A 20,707-nucleotide genomic window follows, 5' to 3' on the forward strand; every position below is an offset into this window, starting at 1 on the left:
GTTCATTCACAAAAAGCATAATTTCTTAATATACATCATCACATGTAAAGAAGGCTTAAAAATTTGCTGGAGGAACATCCTCCATATTGACATACAGTGCAAAAAAGAGCAAAATGAAAACAAAATAAAGAACACACTTATCTCACCAGCTGCTTTGCTTCTTTTTATACAATGCATTATGATTTGTGTTGGTAATTTTTAATTTTTCAGATTATTTTATACTGTTTTCAGGAGGATTATTCCTTATTTTAAAAGATTTGAAAGAAGCAAAACAGCTTTAAATATATATAACTTTTAATTTACCATTTTAACTTCAGCACATAAAACTGCTATATTTTCTATAATGAATCCAGGTTAAGTACATAACCTGCAAATATATCTTCAATTGTTTGCTTTCCTATTATCCATTCTTTTCTGAAATTAGAATTTTGAACAGGCTACTTTTTATTTACCTTCTTGTTTTCTGTTATTTGAGAACTCTTAAATTTTTATATCAATCGTATTAAATCTATAATCTCAAATTATTGATTTAGCAAGCTACCAAACTCTTATTCTCCCCTGATGCTTGACACGTAAGAGGAAACATAACTTACTGTATGGAAGGCCTCATTGATCTGTGTAAAACTTACCTGCATTATACTCTCTAAATCCCATAACACCTAAGGGAAGGATCAGTCCAAACACATAAAATGACAAATATAGAACAAGAAATTATTCACACAGTATTTTTTAATAAATGTTTTTACTACTTCATAATACTCTCCAAAACCAGAAAAATGCATATTTTAATACCACATTTTAAAACTCTTCAATTTCCAGCAAAATTTGGTGGATTAAGTCCACAATTCAAACAGTATTAAATGCTTTTCATAAATCTTTTCCAGGACATTTCTCTATTGCTATCTTTCTGCCTTTTAAAAACATACAAACATTTGTTGCACTTTTGTATCTGTTTTATTATTACACAAAATAAAATATCAAGGCTTAAAATATAAAACCCCATAAACTCAATAACCCAAAACTAATAATATTTCTTAGTGGATAAATTAATGAGATAGATATGTTAGGAAAAAAACCTTATGAATCAGTTTAGGAAGATATCACAATCATTTTACTGCAAGAAAAATGAATGCATTACAGGTGAAGAAAATATGCAATGATCACTACAAAGGAAAAACAAAATGAAGATATGAAAATTAGTATGTCCAGAAAGAGCACAAGTATTACTTAAAATGTATTAAACTGAGGCGTGGAAAATATATATTTCCCCAAACTCTGGCATCTAAATTTATATGCTCATACATCTCACATGCTTTCAGAACAGGACCTTGAAAACCAATCCTGTATAATTTTGAACGCTCATCTCCCACTCCACACACACAATGTATTGGAAGGTGATGGTATAAGGGCTGCACTTGTAATGCAGCTCTCTGAACACCCAGAATAGATGCACTGCAATGCGTGACTAAAAATTATCAAATACAAGATTTGCGTGATATTATTAAAGTTTTAAGGATTTATGTGGGTAAAAAACCCCAGATAATTTTATTATTTTTTTGAGTAATTGTATGAATTCAAGAACCAGCATAAAAGCAAAGGTGTTATTCTATGTAGTAAGCAACTAACATTATATGTCTGATCTAGGTATGTAAGTGATAAGTTCTACTTTCCTAAACAAAAACTGCATGGAGACCTAGAGAACTCTAGGCCCCTTCTTCCACTGCATTTGCTTACAGTAGTATCTGGGAGTTAGCCATAAAAGCAATCCTATAGATTAATATGAGGGAAACAGACTTTTTCCTATTCTAGATTTGTTATCAAACAGATCTATACTGATTGGCTATACTTAGATTGCTTAATATACCGATTTCTGCAAATCTGTTAAGTAAAGCACCCTACCACTAAGGAAGTCAACATGCAACATATCTAGAAGCAATTATAGCTCTTTTACTGAAGTGCATAAAAACTTGAAGCATTATGTACAACTGATGCAGGCATATATTCTAGGTTAGTTACTATGGGATACAGAGGAAGTTGATTCAAATCCATACAAAAATTATGGGGCACAAGATTGTCAACTCAGTAACTTACTGGAAAGAAGTGTGTAGGGTACCAATAAAGAGTTAGCTTTTACCAACAGATACATAGATCATTACTGAAGTCAAAATGGGCAGTAGTTTTGGTGTATGAGAGCTTAATTCAACTCACCACTAAAATTTTATCATTCACCCCAAAGACAGCTGTGGTAGCTGTTGGTAAACAGGCTAATCAGGCTTTTTTTTTTAATTACTTCAGTTCCAGGTTTCCAATATCATCTTGGTATCTTTAGATAAAGAAGATGAAGTTGCTCAAACAAAATTAGAAAACATGTTTTAGATGAAAAACTGTTAGATAATTTGCACATTCAATTAAAATCTACTTACGGCCAATTTCATTTAGCAATTATGAATCTGGAAACTAGAGACCAGAGCATCGTGCTGGGCCAAAGATAGCAAATGCTGAACGCATGCACATTAAAGTCACCCCAGTAATTAATTAATTTGATAAAAGCCTAAAGCTGGGATTAGACATTCTATTTATAAAGAAATTCTGAAGCATGTTCTTAACATCTTTGAAAAAAAGTTAACATGTCACAGCGAGCTGTCCTGTGTTTGTACATGTGAGACTGCTTTTACTACTAAAGAAATTCATGCTTACATTAAATGATTCAGTATTCACATTCACAGTGCACGTTTTTGCATGATCTACCTAACTCTTAGCTACTTTATTTATGGACTTTAACTGGTGAAAAAAAAAATAAATGACTCAAAAAAAGTATCAGCTTAGAAAACTGACAAATATGCAGCAAAAGATTATGGAAACATGCAGTGGTCTTGCTAAAATTAACAACAGTAAATAGAAAAAATGTAACTGATGTATTACCAGTTTGTGCCATAAATTTAGCAGCATCAGCTTGTTCCTGAGGGACCCTTTTCTCATGAACAGATCGAGGTCGCTGACTTTTAATTGTATGATCTCCCATCATTCCAAATTCTAAAGACAGAATAAAGGTTTATGAAAGCTTGTGTGTAGACATTTCTCAAAAGTCACATACTGTCTCATGCAATATGTTCCTAAACATACCTGGAAGTTGCTGGCAAGAGTCAGGCAAGTGATCATGGCAGTTAACATTAACTTAACTTTGCTACACTCAGCTTTCAATAAATACTTAAATTTATGTCTGCAGATTTTCCAATATGATTTTATTTTATGAACCAACATTCAATGTAGTGACACATTCTATAAATCAGCTGTATGACACGGGACAAAAACAGTTATTCAAATGCAGACATTTTATTCCTTTATTTTAAATCTGTGCAAACCACACCAGAAAATGACGGTGACAGTGTTAGACATTGCTGTTCTGTGGCAGAGCCTGCTGCTCCTCCAGAGGACTTCTATTTCTGCACTCATCTTTCAGGCTGATGAAGCCTTCAACAGAGATAAAAAGTCATCTTTGGGAATGGTGGCAGTGGGAAATTATAATAATTTAGCCAATGAACTGTTTAATTTTTTAGGTTGAATACAGCAGAACAAATGCTTGTGATCTGCTTCCTTCCTGAAACCTCTAAGTTAAAAGACTATAGATTGTACTTTGCTCTCCACATTGATTTTAATAGGGAAAACCCATGAAAAATCGGTGACATCAAGCCCCAGAGTGTGGGAGATGAGTGCTTTAGTTGTTTATCCTGTTATTAATGCTGTCATTTACCCTCTCTTGTCCTGTGCATACCTCCTAGACTTCTACCTTAGCTCTACTTTTAATTTCTGTAATGAAATACAGAAAGTCTTTTGCACTTAGAGGGGGACTGCTGTATCTTCAGCACAGTTCCCTGTGATCCTCCCAGGCACACACAGCTGTCTGCAGCTCAGTGCTAAATATTCTGTAAAAAATCACCCCAAAAACCGGGACTCTAATTCAAGAAGCATGTGCAGGGAAATGTGGGTTAACATTAAACTACTTCAACTACAATCACATAAAGTTTCTGATGAGGCAGAAGGTGTCTGAAACACAAGGAACACAAACATTAAAAAATACCTTTCTGCTGGAAGGTTACCTTGCAAATGCAAAATTCAAAATTCTCCCCAATTTGTAAAGGCATGAAGATAATAAAACTTACCTTTCTGCCTCAAAAACCACAAAACATTATATGATATGTAAATATCCCTAATAAATATTATTTGCAAATGAATTGTCTTGATAAATAATTTAAAACATTAAAATTTCTATTTAAAGAAACAATAAAAGGTAAACTTATTTTTAAGGGGTCAATCAGAAGCAAGAGGTTTTTTTCCTTTCTAGTAAACTATTCATGTATTTCTCCAAATTAGCGTTTCTTTTTGTAAATATTCATTACTGGCACCACTTAAAATATAAATTTAATTATTCATTTGAGAACAGCAATGCGGTTCACATTCTAAAGAGAATATCTGAAAATATAATTAATAAAATATATTTTGAGGATTAAACATTCAACATTTTAATACATCCCAGAAATAAATATAAGATAATTAAATGATATATGTATATACACACATGCAAATATATAATATATATATGTATGTGTATATATACATATGTGTGTTAAAAATTCTATGAATATTTTTTTTTCCAAAATACACCTCTTCTACAGCTTCTCTGATTTAAGACAGCTTTTGATTCTGTGGAAAATCTTTTATTACAATTAATATTCTAATGCAAACTGTGATTAGAATATTTAATACAATTTTTACAAGGTGCAGTACAGATGACACATTTAAACTGTAATTAATAGCATGGTAATGGCAGGAGACTCTACACAGCTTCTCCCCTGAAGAGGCTGTCACAGCAAGGCATGTTTACTCTGAGTTTGCTGCCTGCATGATCTCTGCTTGTCAGGCAATTTAGAGGGTATGGCACCATTCTTGCAGAAGACTTAGTTCTACTTTTGAAGTTACAGAGTGCAATAATGGGAGACCTTTGCTAGAGGAAGGCTTTCCAGAGGCATACAGGGAGGTGGTGAATGGTCTGGTCCCAGTCCTGCAGCATCGCGTGCTGGGTGTGGGCACATGCAGTGTCCTGCAGGACAGAGACTGCTGGTGCAGAGGCAAAGGGATGTCTGGGAGATCAGTTGTGGATAATACCTGCCTTGTGGATAATACCTGATGTAACCCTAGTCATAACCATGGAGTTACACATACCACTCAGCATGATTATAATGCCTCGGTTTTTTCATTTTTCCACTTAAGCAACAAAATATTTTCAATTCACTTCAGCTATTGCTGATGGTCTTTGAGATGCACTTTTCAGCTAATCTCCCTTTGATATACTAAGCATTTATATAGCAAGTATATATTAAAGATAATTTTTTCATTACCCAGATAAAAAATATATTTATAAGTTTTATCAAAAAAATGGAACCAGACTTATGCAATGCTCTTATTTTCATATTCAGCTGAAGTATTTAACCAAATGCCACATGAGAACAAAAGCAGTACCAGGAAATGCAATGTACTGGCATGGGTGAGACCTCATTAAAATTCAGGCCTCATGAGAGAAAAAAAAAAGGGTCAAGTGCATTTTTGTAATGGGATCAGAAATGTCCACTTTCTGTGTATAAGTAGAAACAATGATCTCAAAATTGTTTAATCTAAGAAGCTTAAGAGTAATGCATTTTTATGAAGCATTTTTAATATAATATCTTGTTTAAGTTTGCAATAAATACTAAATAGAATGAAACTTCCCTTCATTTTCAGATCCTAGGTAATAAACACAGAAGGTGAACCCATTATGCTGGTTTTTTTCCCCCTCAATACTTCACAGAGAGACAGTATCTAAATGCTGTCTGGGCTGGGAAAGCATTTTAACCCAAGTCAGTCTAGAGTATGACTAAATGGCACAGAAGTTTCAAGGATCTGTTTGTATGGGAAAGGTGGTAAGAACCATCCTAATGTAGACAGTATTATAGCACAGAGGTGTCCTGCAAGGTCAAGTCAGCATGATTCAAGACCTGATATCTGCATATAATATTGGATATTTGAACTGACATTCTGAGTAAATTAATTTTTATCATTCTCACTCTTCTTACCTAGTTTTTGCTGCTGAAAATAAGTTTTCTAACCCAGAAGAAGGTATTTTTGTAGACATTAGTTTCTGAAGAGAATTTTTTTGGTGATGTCTGTCCTAAATTTTATTTGGGTGAAACAGGACAGTTCTTCTCTTCTTTTATCTCTAACATTGATATTAGTCATATTGTTTCATTAAATACAGGGGGAAAGCAAATCCTTTCAGCAACAAATAGGTGCATGGTCCAATTCAGAAACTGACAGTGTGACTCTAAGTTAGGCCTGGAAACATGCAAGGGTTTTAAGCCTTTTTATTACATTGTTAATGCTATGCATTAAGCATAGCATGAAGATAAAAACCCATAAATGTTAATGCTATGCATTAAGCATAGCATGAAGATAAAAACCCATAAATATCTCAAAATGTAAATAAAAATGGCATTATGGGGAACCTTGAATCATTTTAAACAGACCAAGACTTATAATAAATCATAACACATTCCAAACATTTGTGGTAGAAAACCTCAGGTTTCATTATCTGATAAAAGAATTTATTCTGCTGTCAGTGGCCCTTTGGTGGCTGTGGAAGCACAAGGGATCACTGCAATAGGATGCCTATGTTTTTGCTCCTCAGCTGCTCCTAATGGATCAATACTTCAAAGCATTTTAGTGATGCATACATTTTAATATGGATGTTATGTATCATTTGGTTAAACATTGGAACAGACTGCCCAGGGAGGTGGTGGAGTCTCCATCTCTGGAAGTGTTCAAAAATTATTGGACATGGCGCTTAGTGCTATGGTGTAGTTGGCATGGTGGTGTTTGGTCAAAGGTTAATGATCTTGGAGGGCTTTTCCATCCTAAATGATTATCTGATTCCATGATTTCATTTTACATACAAGCAGAGGCATGTAATATAGTTCCATGCCTTCTTGGACAGAATAAAAAATTGCAATTCCAAAGTTTACAGTTTGGTATTATTTACAGCTCTTATCACTAGTCCCATTGGCTTTACCTTTATTGTTATGTTATGCTATGTTATGTTATGTTATGTTATGTTATGTTATGTTATGGGAATTTTTATTCCTATTGAGTAACCTTTTTAGTTTTTAGAGGAGAAGCTAAAATCTTGCGGCCAGTGTAGGTGTACATTTTTAGAAGAGGAGAGAGGTGCCATGTGCTCTCTGTAGGAATAAAGAAGAAAAAAATCTGTTAACAGTGTAAAAATGCAAACTAGGATAACTGAGAAATACAAAAGAAAAATACCAGCTTTGCAAGGTTCTACTCACCAAGTCTTTGCTTTTTGACAAGTGGATATTCTTTGAAATTAAGGTAAATATCAAACAGATTTTAAGGCTATTTTATTATATTCTTAACATATATATTTGTTGCATATATATCCTATTAATCAGATGACATTATAAACCATGTTGGTCTGGCTTTTATGGCTATTTTTTACCATATTTTATGGGAACTTCAGAGGACAAATGTATTATGGTGTACCATCTATTATGAATTGTGCTATTTATGGTGCAGGACACACTGGCATTAATATAAAAAGCCTTTTTCATCATAGAAGTTGGTGATGACATCATAAATGAACTGGAAAAAAAAAAAAAGTGGTTCTGAGACCTCTAGGGTTACCGCCTTAGGACACACAGAATGCCAAGGAACTTCTGAGAGCTGCTGAGTGTCATCAGCTTGTACAGAACAAGTAGAGCAGTTTCCTGAAAGCTTTTCAAAACCTTAAAAGCAAAAAGAGGCAGTCAACTCCCCAAAGCAACTATCATTTTCTTTCACCCACAATGCTCCAGCAGTGTGATTCATACTACCTACCCACTCCTGACCTGTAACTAGCCAAACAAGTGTTTTCATGTACTCTTGACTGCTGAATGAACAGAATAGGTCTTGCAGTCAAAATGTGCAATAATGCAAACTGTCTCACATGCAGTAGCATGGCATCCTAACACACAAATATTTTTCCCAGAAATTATGCAAAATGCTGATAGAAGTCCCAGGTGAAGGGGGAAGAGGAGAGGGGGAAAGGAAGAAAGAAGACTACGGAAATATATAAAGAATCAGTCTGTTTAAATCAAATTTTGGGCTGCAATATTAACTAATTTCAGTAGGTCTGATCAATATCTGACTTCCTAGACCAAGAAAAAGTTTTCTGCACATTTTTTTAAACCCATTTTAGAGGCTCTCCCACAAAGATACACAGCAATAGCAGTATTTGGGGTTTCTCATCACATTAGCAACTGGTCAGTACAATTTCTTCTGGTCACTAGATGGCAGAATGCGTGTTGACTTAGAAGCACAATTTTGCGTTAAGAAGCTGTGACTTTCTGTTATATTTTCATTATAAAATTATCTCTCATATATATACATAATAAATATCACTACATTCAAAGGACTGAGGGGTTTTTGTTTTCTTCTTTATTTTTAGTTATTCTTTTGTAGGTCTGAAGATTACTAAAACCCCAACAAAAAACCCAAAATGAATAAAACACAAATTTCAGGGCTTTTTCTTTTTCTTTTTTTTTTTTTTGCTGGTTTTTCTTTCCCTCCCCCCTCCTTTTTTTTCCCCTTACAGTAAGCCCTATGACAGAGGGAAATCTGAGGAGCATTCTCACTGTAGCAGAGTACCCAGACCCCACAAGGAAGCACTTGTTCTCTAATGCTGCATTGGCAGGGCACAGAGCTTCAGGGCATTAGTGAATGCCATCTCTCTGCAGTACAGATTTAAGCTATAGCTTTCTATGGGAACCCCTTAAAATGATATTTCCTCATGAGGCAGGCAAGTTGCCAAAAGAGTAACGTAACTATTAGCTGAATTAGATTTCCATGGGAACCTCTTCTAAGTGAATGTGGAAAACGTTCTTAAAACAGCCTTTGCTTACTTCCTACGTAGATCCTGGTCCCATAAAAAGTCCCCTTTTGGCTCTCCAAAACAGTATAGAAGAGCTTTGATCAGTTTCAAGATGAATGGAATAATTTCTTTCAATAGAATGAATTAAGATCTGAACTGAGCTGTATTCATGAAGACAGTGAGAAAAATATGCTAGTACTCATGAAAACATGGAAAGGATTTTATGTTAATGGAAATATGAAACGCAAGAGCATTTGTACTAACACAGTATATTTTTTAAATTGTACTAAATTATTGGATTTTATGAAAAAAAGACAGGTAAATATTTGTGAGAAATTAGATGCAAGATTTCTTTCATAGACAGAGATATCCTAATACATATACGTATGCATTCTTTCATCTCTCAAAAAATTAGGGAAAACAATTATGTATTCTAAACAGTCAACATATTGTACAAAGGTAATTAGTTTATATTCATCTCTAGGGAGACCCATTTACTCCTAGGACATAACTTTGGATTAATGCTACTGCTGGTATTTTTAATGACATAAGAAATGAAGTATTGCTGAATTAAAATATAAAGGATAACACAAATCCCAAGGAGCAAGTTTTTCTCATGGCAATGCAATCTGCTGTCTCTATGTGGATCTCTGCAGTGACTCTCTTGACCAGCCATTATCTTTAGTGGGATCTGAACCTGTTTACTTATGGTTACAGATTTGATCAGTGAAGAATATCATAAAGATGTAATATTTCTTCACTTTCAATGTGCAGAGAATGTTGAAACGGTGCAAAATCTATTATTTGCCTTCCTGGCCCAAATTGCTCATCACCATACACCTAGGCAGGAGAAACTGAGCATAAAAATCTGGTAAAGTGACTCATACCTGTTCAAAATGAATGTAAAATGTCACCATAGCAGGTAGTGTGTTTTCACATGGGCTTTGCAGAATTATAACTAAGCAAAGAGGAAAAGGAAGGGTGGATGGAAGCCCGAACTGCAACTTAACCCCTTTTGATATCTACCAAATCTGACATTTGTAATTATCATGGCCAGGTAGGCAGAAGATGCTCTGTAGTTCACATTTTTCCCATTCAAATATTTCCCTAGTAATCCATCCCAAAATGGTTGTATTCAAATAAAATTAACAATACTGATAAAAGCACTTTACATTTTCAAGTTTAACATTTAATTCCTGTAAATTCAGCAGTATGTTATTCCCTCATGTTCCATACTGTTTTCTGAAAAGATTAATGAATATAATAACACATTAAAGAAGGAAGGTACATGGGCTTACCTTTATAAATTTTTGTTTTTTAAAATGAAACACTTTAAATGCATTTTCTTGTAGTATTCTCATTATTTGAATGTTTCTACTATAATAACTTATTCATGTGTAGCCTTTAAAAATTTAAATCATTGTATAATAACAATTCTTCAGTATCTTCATTTCTTCTTTATATTTCATACTATTTTACTTCTGCATTAAATATTTTTTTGCCATATATTAAATTAATTGAATTACTGATATGGCTAACCAGTGGAGGAGTTATTTCAGAATGGCACCAATTTTATATAAACACCCTGTTTTCTGCAGCAAACTACGTGGTTATTACACACAGGCCAGTATGTGCCTCTTTAGTGTTCTGTACAATTAAAAGTCAAGAGATGATGACTGAGAACAAACTGTAATTTCCTAAGCTATTCTTGAATTCAGTAATTCTTATTTTCTGTTCTAGAAAGACTGAAAAAGAAGTAAACTGTAGAAAGCAGGACTCACAAGGACATGTAGACTATTTCCTTGCCCTGCAACTACTTAGCACAGACATTCCTGCAGATGGTTGCCTAATCTTTTCTAAATGATAGAAGCACTCATTAAAATAGGAGATGAATTATCTACGAATTTTTGACAGGGAAGTTTACACTCTGTGAAAGATTCTAAAGCTGTATGAAGGGAAGGAACAAGAATCAATATTTTAAATAACAGCTACTGCAAACTGTAATCACTAAGAACAGTTAAACTGAGTGTGGATGCTTTTTTAGAATGGTAAAGCTTCTAGGTGAAGCTAAATGATATTGCATGCCTTTTTAAGAGCATTTTCTTGTCCTTGTTTAAGTCTCCTAAATTGTTTTTATGAGAAAATAATAAAAAATAGAAGAAGTGTTGCTGGATGTGAATTTTGCACATTACATTTTTATCACCTGTGATACCACAAAGCTGGCTGTTTTGTATACAGACATCATTCAGAGAATAGAAGAATAAAAGTAAAGGACAAAAGCCTTGGCTGTAAAATGGCCTCATTCCACCCAGGCAGACTAAAGTTTGTAAGCTGAGAAGGTGTTTACCAAAACGAGAGACCTACTACTCCGAGTTGAGAGGTTTATACAAGCAGTTCACAAGGGCACGTGCCCTTGCCAGCTGTCACTTGCAGGTTAATTAACACACACATGCAGTTTCAAACATTATTCCACCCAGCTCATCATGGAAGATCTGTGCATGGCACACTGCCCTGATAGAAAGGGTGTCGCAGTGGTTTCCAAAACAGACCTGGAACCTCTTAAAAGGTGTCTTATAGTGCCATAAGTTCTCTCTGAACTCCTGTGGGACACCTGTGGTCTTAAATATGAGTCATAAAGAATTCTTCTCTAGTCAATAGAATAAACTTAATGGGAAAAGACAACACAAATGAGAGGAAACCCAGTGATTCAAATTTAAACCTCAGATACAATTTTCACAATCATAGAATCACAGAATTGTTAAGATCAGAAAATACCTCTTAGGTCACCTAATCCAACCATCATCCCAGCACTACTATGATGTTCACCTCCAAACCATGTCCTTGAGTGCCCATATGCACACAGTTTCTGAACACTTCCAGGGATGGTGACTCCATCACTTCCCTAGAGAGCTTGTTTCAATGCTAAATAACTCAAACCAAATCTTAAAATAAATCTAAATCCTTCCTTCAGAAATACATGCACAGCATTTTAAGTAGGAAAGCACACAAGAGATCTAAACAAAAACTATCAGAGAAAATCTCTTGGACGTAGATATTTTGGGATTTTTAGAAATAAATTAGATGTTTTCTCTGGCTTTACTAAAAGCACTTTTCTATATCTCTGAAATTCTGATTTCAGAGTCAGACCCAGCAATTAATTTAATACTTTTAAGGGGTCAAATATCTCACTGAGGCTAAAACCCAATATTTTCTTCACTCTTACTGCATAATCCACAATTGAAAAAAGTATCTCAGTGCATCTGCTAACATGTCCTTCCTTCCTAGCTCCATGGGCCAGTGTTAGAGGGTACCACGGCTTATTTTACAGGTGTTGCCCATGCAATGCTTCTGCAAAAGAAAACCAACAGTTCAGCTGCAGATCTGAGCTAAACAAAGCACAGTTTGTCAAACACCTCTTACAGAAGTTCACCCTGAAGCCTGCATTAAAGAACAACTGAAGTGCAGGATTTCTCACCTACCTAACGCCAGAATAAATACCCTATGTCAAAATATAAAATAATAAAAAAAATCAAAGAGCAGAAGATTTGACCTAGGAGCAGATGTATTCCACAGCATAATCCATCTGATCACAGTGTACTGCTCTTAACACAGGAACAGCACTTTACTGGACTGAGCAGATGAATCCATTAGAATTAGTGAGACTATGATAATGATGCTCTACAGGTTTACCAAGCACATAGATTACTCTGAGACCCATCAATATAATACTGGTTTTTGCAACATAAATATTTAAAAAAAATCTTTTTTAAATGCTGTTTTTCAGCCAGAGATGCCAGAGATTTCTACTCTGTCATAGCAAAGTGCCTTCTGGGCCATTTCACTGATTAAATTAGAGAGCAATAGAAAACACAATCTAGTTGACACAACATTGATACTCATAGGGAAAATCATGGGGATGACACTACTGAAGTGGTACATCCTCAGAGGTGGAAGAGCATGCTTGTCTTTCATCAATAAGCATCGAAATAATTGATTTTAGTATTCCTATTATTCCTGCAGTCTGGTGTGATACTACACACTCGAATCACTTAAAATTCTCACGCATGTCCTCCAAATATTACTGCAGCAATCCATACCTTATGACCTCCACAATGATTAACTGAAGTGTACTCTAAAAGAGCTTCTCCTACGCATCTCAATAATAAGACACTTTTAGAAGTGTCTATTCCATGATGGCTACGAAGGAGACCTCTTACATAATTCATTTCAGCTTGTCAGCAAAACATACAATGTGGCTACCTAAAAGTTGTCTTAGCTCACCATGGACCAACATTTGCAGAAATTATGCCAATAGTTAAGATATATGAATGTGTGGAGATTGCAAGCAGGGATTTTTTCAGTGAAGGTGTTTTGTTCCGGACTTCTGAGTTTGCAATACTCATTACCCTGGGATCTCTGTAACTTACATAAATGCATTCTCAGAATGACCTATTGCTTATGGACATTTAAAAAAACCCAAAACCCCTAATATAATTTGGAGAAGTCTGCAGCTCATTATGTTTTACTTAGAGCAAACAGACTTTCCTTTAACAGCTAGAGACCTGTAACGGGAATGTATATCATGGTCTTTAGGAGACTTGAATCTCATCCTACTGCTCCTAAATAGAAACTTTTTTTGAATAATCTACAGTGCTGCTTACACATCTGCCCACAGATAGCCTACAAATCTCTCCAAATGCCTCTACTCTGCTGCCTAGAAAGGGCTGGAAAAGAATGAGTTCCCTGCAGAGCTCAATAAAATAGCTTTTATACAAAGCTATTTTCAAACAAAAAATTGAATTTCTCTCAAAATAGGCCTTTGCCTCTTTTGTGTTGGCTCTCTGAAAATATCCTAATTATTTAGTTACCTGAAAGAAGTCTACTTTAGGCATGTAGAGTGGAATAATTACATTAAAAAATTCGGAATCGATAAATTAAATTATGCTCACTAGAGACTTATTTTGACTGTCCAACCAACAGCAGAAATATAGGTATGTACTTAGATGACCATGGCTCCAACACTACTAGCATAATGAACAAATTACATATATTTCATATTCACTTAAGTGATTAACAGGAAACTTAAAAAAAAATAATAAGGCAGAGGAGATCATAAGTTCAGAAAAATCAGACAACAACCCACTATCCTGACCACAGAAGTTATACAGCATTCATTCAAGAGCATGTCATCAAGAGCAAGTTAAGTAGGCTGAAAAACTTATGCTGAAGCTCATAAGGTAGCAGTTCTAAAAAGACCAGAAAAAAAATCCCTAGCTTTAGACCAAGTACAGACTGCTCATTTTGTATTGATCTTGAGGAATATTTTTTTATATTTTCCTAGATATATTTAAGCTTGATCTGTTTTTATTTAAAATGCTACTTCAACTTGATATTCATTTACATCTCATAGTAAGTAAAGTAGTTCTAAAGACTAAAGTCTTATGATTTTAACAACAATTTTCAGCAAATTAAAATATATTTTTGTTTTTTTAAAATCATTATTTGTTTAATATGTAAGTAGCACACTCAACTAAAATCTGTTTAAGGAATCCTAGGTTATAAAAGTAACGTGCCATTAGTTTTAATGCAGGTTTGAAAGCAATGCAGCAATAGGTCTGCAAAGCCTGACTGAACTGGAATGCTCTGTGCCAGAACTGACTCTGGACTCAAGGTACTCACATTGGCAGTCAGGGAAGTTTATTTCCCAGGATGACAGCAGAACCCATTGATGCAAGATGTGCTTATACAAATGCCCACATGCTAACATATGTAAAACATCTCCAAAGGATAGCCTGGGTGCACAAGGTCTACCTCTGGGAAAAGGGCTTGATGCCATAGGACTGCACATGTATAGAATTTAGACCATAGAACAGATGTTTCCATTTTGTCCTTTCATGCAGTTTATGCTTTTCAAAAATCATTACAGGTTCCCAAAAGACATAAAGAAGCCATTTTTTATGTAACAGATTTTGTCCAAAAATAAGTCATTACTGCGAATATTCAGCCCCCTATGCTGGTAATCCGAGTTAGTACATATATAATTTTGGTCACTTTATGTTGCATTTCAATGATTTCCCACTATCAAAAGAAGACTTGTCTGTTTTGTTCTACCTCATGTTGTGTGGTTTTAATATATTAGAGTAACATTACCTACAAATTACAATACTTTGACCTCCCCCAGTGTAAATCAAAAGTAATGAAATAACAGAATTAAATGTGCATATAACTGCTGTGTGAGCAGAACTGGCTCCAGACAGATTAATTTATCTGGTTTTGAGCAGAACACAGGACTGCCAGACCCATAATAATGATTTTCTAGCTTCTAACTCTATGTTCTGTTAGATCATGAGGATTCTTCTGCATATCCATGCTATTTAATGCTTTAGATTACAGGAACAATTGCAGCTAGTTAAAGAGTGATTTCACTAAATCCTTATTCATGATGAGGTCAGCTTGGATTTGCCTCTAAGTAGCAGTTTTTAAAAATGTAATCACAGTAAATTATTCCCAGTATTAAAAATGAGACAGTGCAATAACCCAGGAGAAAAAGTGCCAGCTGGGACAATGTTTTTCTTGTTGCTGTTCTCTTACTGTTCCAAGGCCCATCACTGTTACTGACTTGAAATGTTATGGTTGTATTCGCTGGGTATGTACTAAACTGCAGTTAGGAATATCAACCACTACATCTTTTAAACTTTTCCATGGCAGGTCCTGGGCAGCTTGCTAAAAGAGCAAGAATTTATTAAAAATAGTAAAACATTTGTGCAGAGTAAAATTATTACAGGGGACCACTGGAGAATTGGTGCTCTTCTGAACAAATGCCTGTAGCAACAGAGAAGCAGACAAATTTTAGTCTGAAAAGAAGGTGCTGTTCAAAGTACATAAATAAAACTTAAAAAACCCCCACCTGACCCTAGAGACAACTCTTTTTTTTTGTGTAAGGAAGGATAAATCCCTTAGCTGGTATTTATAGTTGAAGCAAATTTTAAATCCCACACCAGTTTCAAAAGCTAGCTGTAGATCCAGACATGAGACTGACAGTTGGAGAGATGCATTATTTCCATGGTTATTTAATTACCTAACCCTGGTAGTCAGAACATAGCTTAGAAATTCTGAGTTAAAAGACTTTTAAACTGATGACCTGATGAATGTTTATGACTAGTTTGTAAAGAGTCTGCATAAATACCACTCTTTTAAGATGCAGAGTGTTGGCACAGACTTCTTTCTGGTTTCTCTCCTTACCTTTGCAAGGAATAGATACTCTTAGAGGTCGTGGAAATCTTGAAAACAGAAATTTACTTGTTGGATAAAGAATTTGGTATACCAGAAAGGAGACTTCTGCAGGCTTCAGAACGTCAGGGAAAAGTAGCATTCCTATGATTAACTAAGCAACATCTAAAGAAGAAAATCAGCCAAGCAGAAAAATGGATGAAGAAAAAAAAAAAGGGAAAAAAAAAAAAAGGAGGGAAAAAAACCCTCCAAGCCAAAAAAACAAAAAACCCAACCAACCAACCAAAAACCCTAAAGGCATGTCTCTCCAGAAGCAAAGAAATCACATATGCTTACATGTCTGATCAGGGTCAGTCTGGCTCTGCTCAGCCCAGGAAGATTTCAGTGTTGAGGAAGACAGAGTAACTTAATCATCAGGGCTTCTGTTTTCATTGGCTGTTCATGAACTTAATTCAGAGCATCCTCAAGGTATGTAAGATGAATGGTACTAGTTTTAACTGCTCTGCTTTTAACTAAAACTTTAGTGTGTATATATATATACTCATTTAATTTTATTTACATCATTGTTTACTATTATCTATAAACTAAATAACCCCTCTTAAAAATGTCACAAGAAAATTGCCTGTGATTATATTGATTCATTTTAACATAATACAGTATAGGAATAGGTAAACATTAAATCTAATTCAAGAGAGACTGTATCAATAGGGAATTCCACTGGACAGTAAGTGTTATTTTTCATATCAAGAACTTTATTTCATAAGAAAAAGCTGTTTCAAGGCCAGAATTACTGGTTCATCTAAACTAAGCTAAGAGTTTCAGACAAAAGGGAAGAAAGGAGAAAGCAAGAAAAAGAGCATTTTGAAAAAGTTGAAATAGCTTTATTTGTGTTATTTGTATTATAGCTACAATTTGGATTTTAATTGTAACTAAAACCAAAGCCCTTTCTCAGCTACACATTTTAGTCAGCCTCAAATATATTTGTGTCATGAAGCAAAAAATCAGCTATTCCAGAAATTATTTCAGTGAATAGATTTCGAAAAATACAAATTAGAAAAAAAAATTGCATCTATTGAAACACACTAGGATTTACAGTAAAAATAAAATATTACCTCCTAATTTCTTCATAATAAAAAATAATATCAACTTTACTTAGTGACAAAGGAAATAAAAGAATTATGTGGGATGTAATCCAAGAATCATAATTACATTGAGCACGCAGAGGAATAAAATGTTAAAGACAATAACCTAATGACAAGCAGGTTCAAACCTGCTCATCCCACCCCCTAAGGCTGTTAAGAAATTAACAATTCCAAATTTATAACAAGTAGGAAGTAGCAGCTCAGAATATTTGAAACCTATGTATCTCTTCACAGTTCCTATTCTATATAGTCATGTCCTGATGGAGTTGTTGGTAATTTCTGCACGTGCTAAGGATGAATAAACGGAGCCACACGGGAAGGGAGTACCTAAAATCTGTCGTCTTATTCAGCCTCAGACCTGGCATTCTCTTTCATGGCTGTGAATTCTTATCATATTCAAGCTACTGAGGCTGCTGCTTGTCAGCTGCAGTTCTCATTAGGAAAAAGGAGTTTCAGCTGACTGTAAGGTTTGTAGGAGTTCATAAATATTCTGCTACTGTTCAAAACTGATGCAATGAACTGCAAGCAGACAAATATACACATTTTTCATCCCACAAGAAACTTCAGCTATTAGCCTATAAAGCATGATCATTCAATGTGTTAATTAAAGAATGAAGCCTTTCAAATCAAATATGGCATATTCCTTCTGACCTGGTTGATGGCAAAATAGCAACTCAGCTCTTCAAGCTTTTGCTTCTAATCAGATGCTCTGCATCTTCATAACCCTTTCAATGGGATCTCCCTGCGTACTGTTTTTGGGATGGCTTTATAACAGAAGGTGTGAATAGTGCAGGTTTGTCTCCACAGCTCCTGCTTCCTTTGGTGACTTCAGCAGGGAGCTGACCTGTGATCCTGCGAGGCCATGGGACTTGGTGCAGGGCTCTGCATGCTGAGACTGAAGGCTGAGTGCCAGGCTGCCCTCAAGAAGCTTGTTCTGAGGCCACTGACAGCCTGGTAGGACATTTTCCTTGATCATCAATATCATCTAAGCATCTTCTGCTTGTACATCATTGTAAGGTCACTTTGATATAAATAACCAGTGACAGATGAGGCCTGTGGGGTGCTTGTTAGAGACCCAGCAGTAGATATTTCATTCAAAGTCTGATCAATCCTGGCACAGCAAGATTCTGGAGATCTGTGCGTGCTACTGTAAAACCATAATAAGATCTTTTCATCTTCAACCATTGAGTCCACAAACTGTGAATAAGGGCTTGTACTCCTGCTTACAGAGAGTTTGGTGAATGCAGTTGTCTTCACCTACAGACAGCAAAATTACCAAGCATGGAAGGAGAGCACTGCCTCCCTTGTGAATAAGAGCAATCTCACTTGGACCATGATGACCAAAGTTAGGGAGGCAGATCTGATCATGAAAATGGGAGCAGTGGCCTCTCTTCTCTCAGCAGTCAGCGTGGCTGTCAAAGCAGCCTGGATAGCTCCTGCACCAGGACAACAGAGAGGCCCTCCTCCAGTAATGCTCACCTCTGCAGAAAGCTGCCACTGCCATGGCCCTTGGGTATTAGAAAAGATAAAACATAAGGCTGTTCAGGGCTCTTTGCTATAAGTCAACCAACACAATTTAGATAATTTAGAAATATAGCACATGGCAGAGAAGCTGGACCTCAGAAAAAGACAAATAGAGACTTTTTTAAAAATACTGTTTTGTTCGGGCTTTTTTCTTAAAAACAAGAGATGGCGTCTTTTCTTCTACTTATGTCTTTATTATTCCGTTTTAGAAGACAATCATCCCAACGGTAGTGTTTGAGATTTGTTCCTGTCATTTAGAAATCTTTCCTTTAATAAATTTAACTCATGTGTTTGTGTGATTGTTTCATTGGAAAATTGTTGCCCAGCCAACTGAGGGAGTGTAGACTAAGTTTTGGAAAATGGAGGACCCTATTTTGAATTCCATTTGAATTTGAATTCCTGAGTTTTACTTTCACTCCCATTGATATTTGTTTCATTCTTTACTGTTATAGTTTTCTGTGATCACTTAATTTCAGAGTCTTTTCTCTGCATCCACTCCAGTTGTCAGTTTTCTATTATAAGTAAGAGCCCCTGAGCCATACACAGTTTTACTTGTAACCAGTTATCGCCATGAAAATACTTCACATCCCCCAGCTCAGACTCTATTAGCCCCATAACTTGCTGTTTGTACACCTAAAATCTCTTCCTGCTCCTTCATGTACCAGCATCGCACTGTGTTCACATTAATTAACCTAAATCACTCTATTAACCTATTAATTTCTCTGAATTCTCAGACACACTTACAAGCAAGGGACTAGATTAGATTAGTAAAGCAAAGTACACCAAGATACTCAAGTCATCCAAAAAGACTGCTCCATTTTTAGAATTACTTGCTTTGGTCAGCTGTGGCTGTATATTTACTCCTTCTGAAATACTGAAAAGACTCAGACGTGGCACTGAACACAGCGAAAACTCAATGTTAATCATGCTGCTTTAAGACCTGCTGCATCTAATTTTAATGCATCTATTTATCAACAACATGTTAAATAACTGAAGATCTATAACTGAAAAAGTAAAAGTTTTGCATCTCATTTTCTGTTTCATAAATGGCAATAGCTCTGTTCTTGGAAAGAAAATAATATTAAAAACTCCACAGTAAAAAAGTTATTTCTACCATTTTTCTTTGGAAATATGTATTGTGTTTCAGAAACATGTACAGATAGACATGTTGGGTTATTGAAACTTGGTTGGCGAACTATAAAAAGTTTGAAGAAAAAAGGAGCCACATAAAACTCTTTTTTTTAGGTCTTTTTAGACATTTTCTCTAATATCAGTGCCATTGTAGTATTTCATTATTTGCATATTCTGTATTCTGCTTTGAAACATTTGTTTTTAACTGGAGGCCTTTTAAACAAGTGCACTTGCTAGGATAGAAGTCAGGATTGGAAAAAAGTATTAGTTTGAAATTATGCATTATCCTGTATTTAAAAACTCACAAGAAAAATACCAAAATTACTTCAGGTAGGAGTGGTTATGCAAAGTCTAAACATTTAAGTTAGCACAGTGTGTTAAACAGCATAAACTATTTTTTTTTCAGTTAGAAGACTGCCAAAGTGCAAGAAATGAGCCAGTTGGAATGCACAGGTTATCTGAAAAGAATAGTTGTCTCTCATCTAGCAATCTATAAAAAAGAATTAGGAACACACCTCCATTAGACACTAAGGCAAAATTGATTACTGGTCTGTCAGTTCCACTTCCATAAAGGCTTTCTGCAGCTTCCTTCCAGGAGAAGGAGCTGATGGTTACTTGCCCACCTAACTTCATTAGGCCTCAGAAAAGCAAAGGAAAGTTCCACATTTGTGTTTAGCACACAATACATAGATTTAAGCAATAGGAAATTTTCTTGTAAACTTTCAAA

General features: G+C 35.2%; 1 protein-coding gene across 11 annotated transcripts in view; it reads right to left on the reverse strand.

The window, feature by feature from the left end:
- The window catches only part of ADGRB3 (adhesion G protein-coupled receptor B3), a 445,203-nt gene that overhangs the window by 264,256 nt on the left and 160,240 nt on the right, over window positions 1–20,707 (reverse strand). For 8 of the 11 annotated variants that reach the window (XM_054279273.1, XM_054279280.1, XM_054279279.1 and 5 more), the window contains exons 3-4: window positions 2,923–3,033; window positions 630–659 (exon numbers count right to left, since the gene is read on the reverse strand). The exons of 1 other annotated variant lie outside the window; for it this stretch is intronic. In XM_054279273.1, the coding sequence (XP_054135248.1) occupies window positions 630–659; window positions 2,923–3,033 (141 nt within the window). The remainder of the gene's footprint in view (window positions 1–629; window positions 660–2,922; window positions 3,034–20,707) is intronic. 2 more of the 11 variants (XM_054279276.1, XM_054279272.1) reach the window with 1 other exon arrangement.

The sequence above is a fragment of the Melozone crissalis genome, unplaced genomic scaffold (genome assembly GCF_028551555.1).
Source record: "Melozone crissalis strain CALT ecotype California unplaced genomic scaffold, PUWL_Pcris_2 ptg000027l_1, whole genome shotgun sequence".
NCBI lineage: Eukaryota > Metazoa > Chordata > Aves > Passeriformes > Passerellidae > Melozone > Melozone crissalis.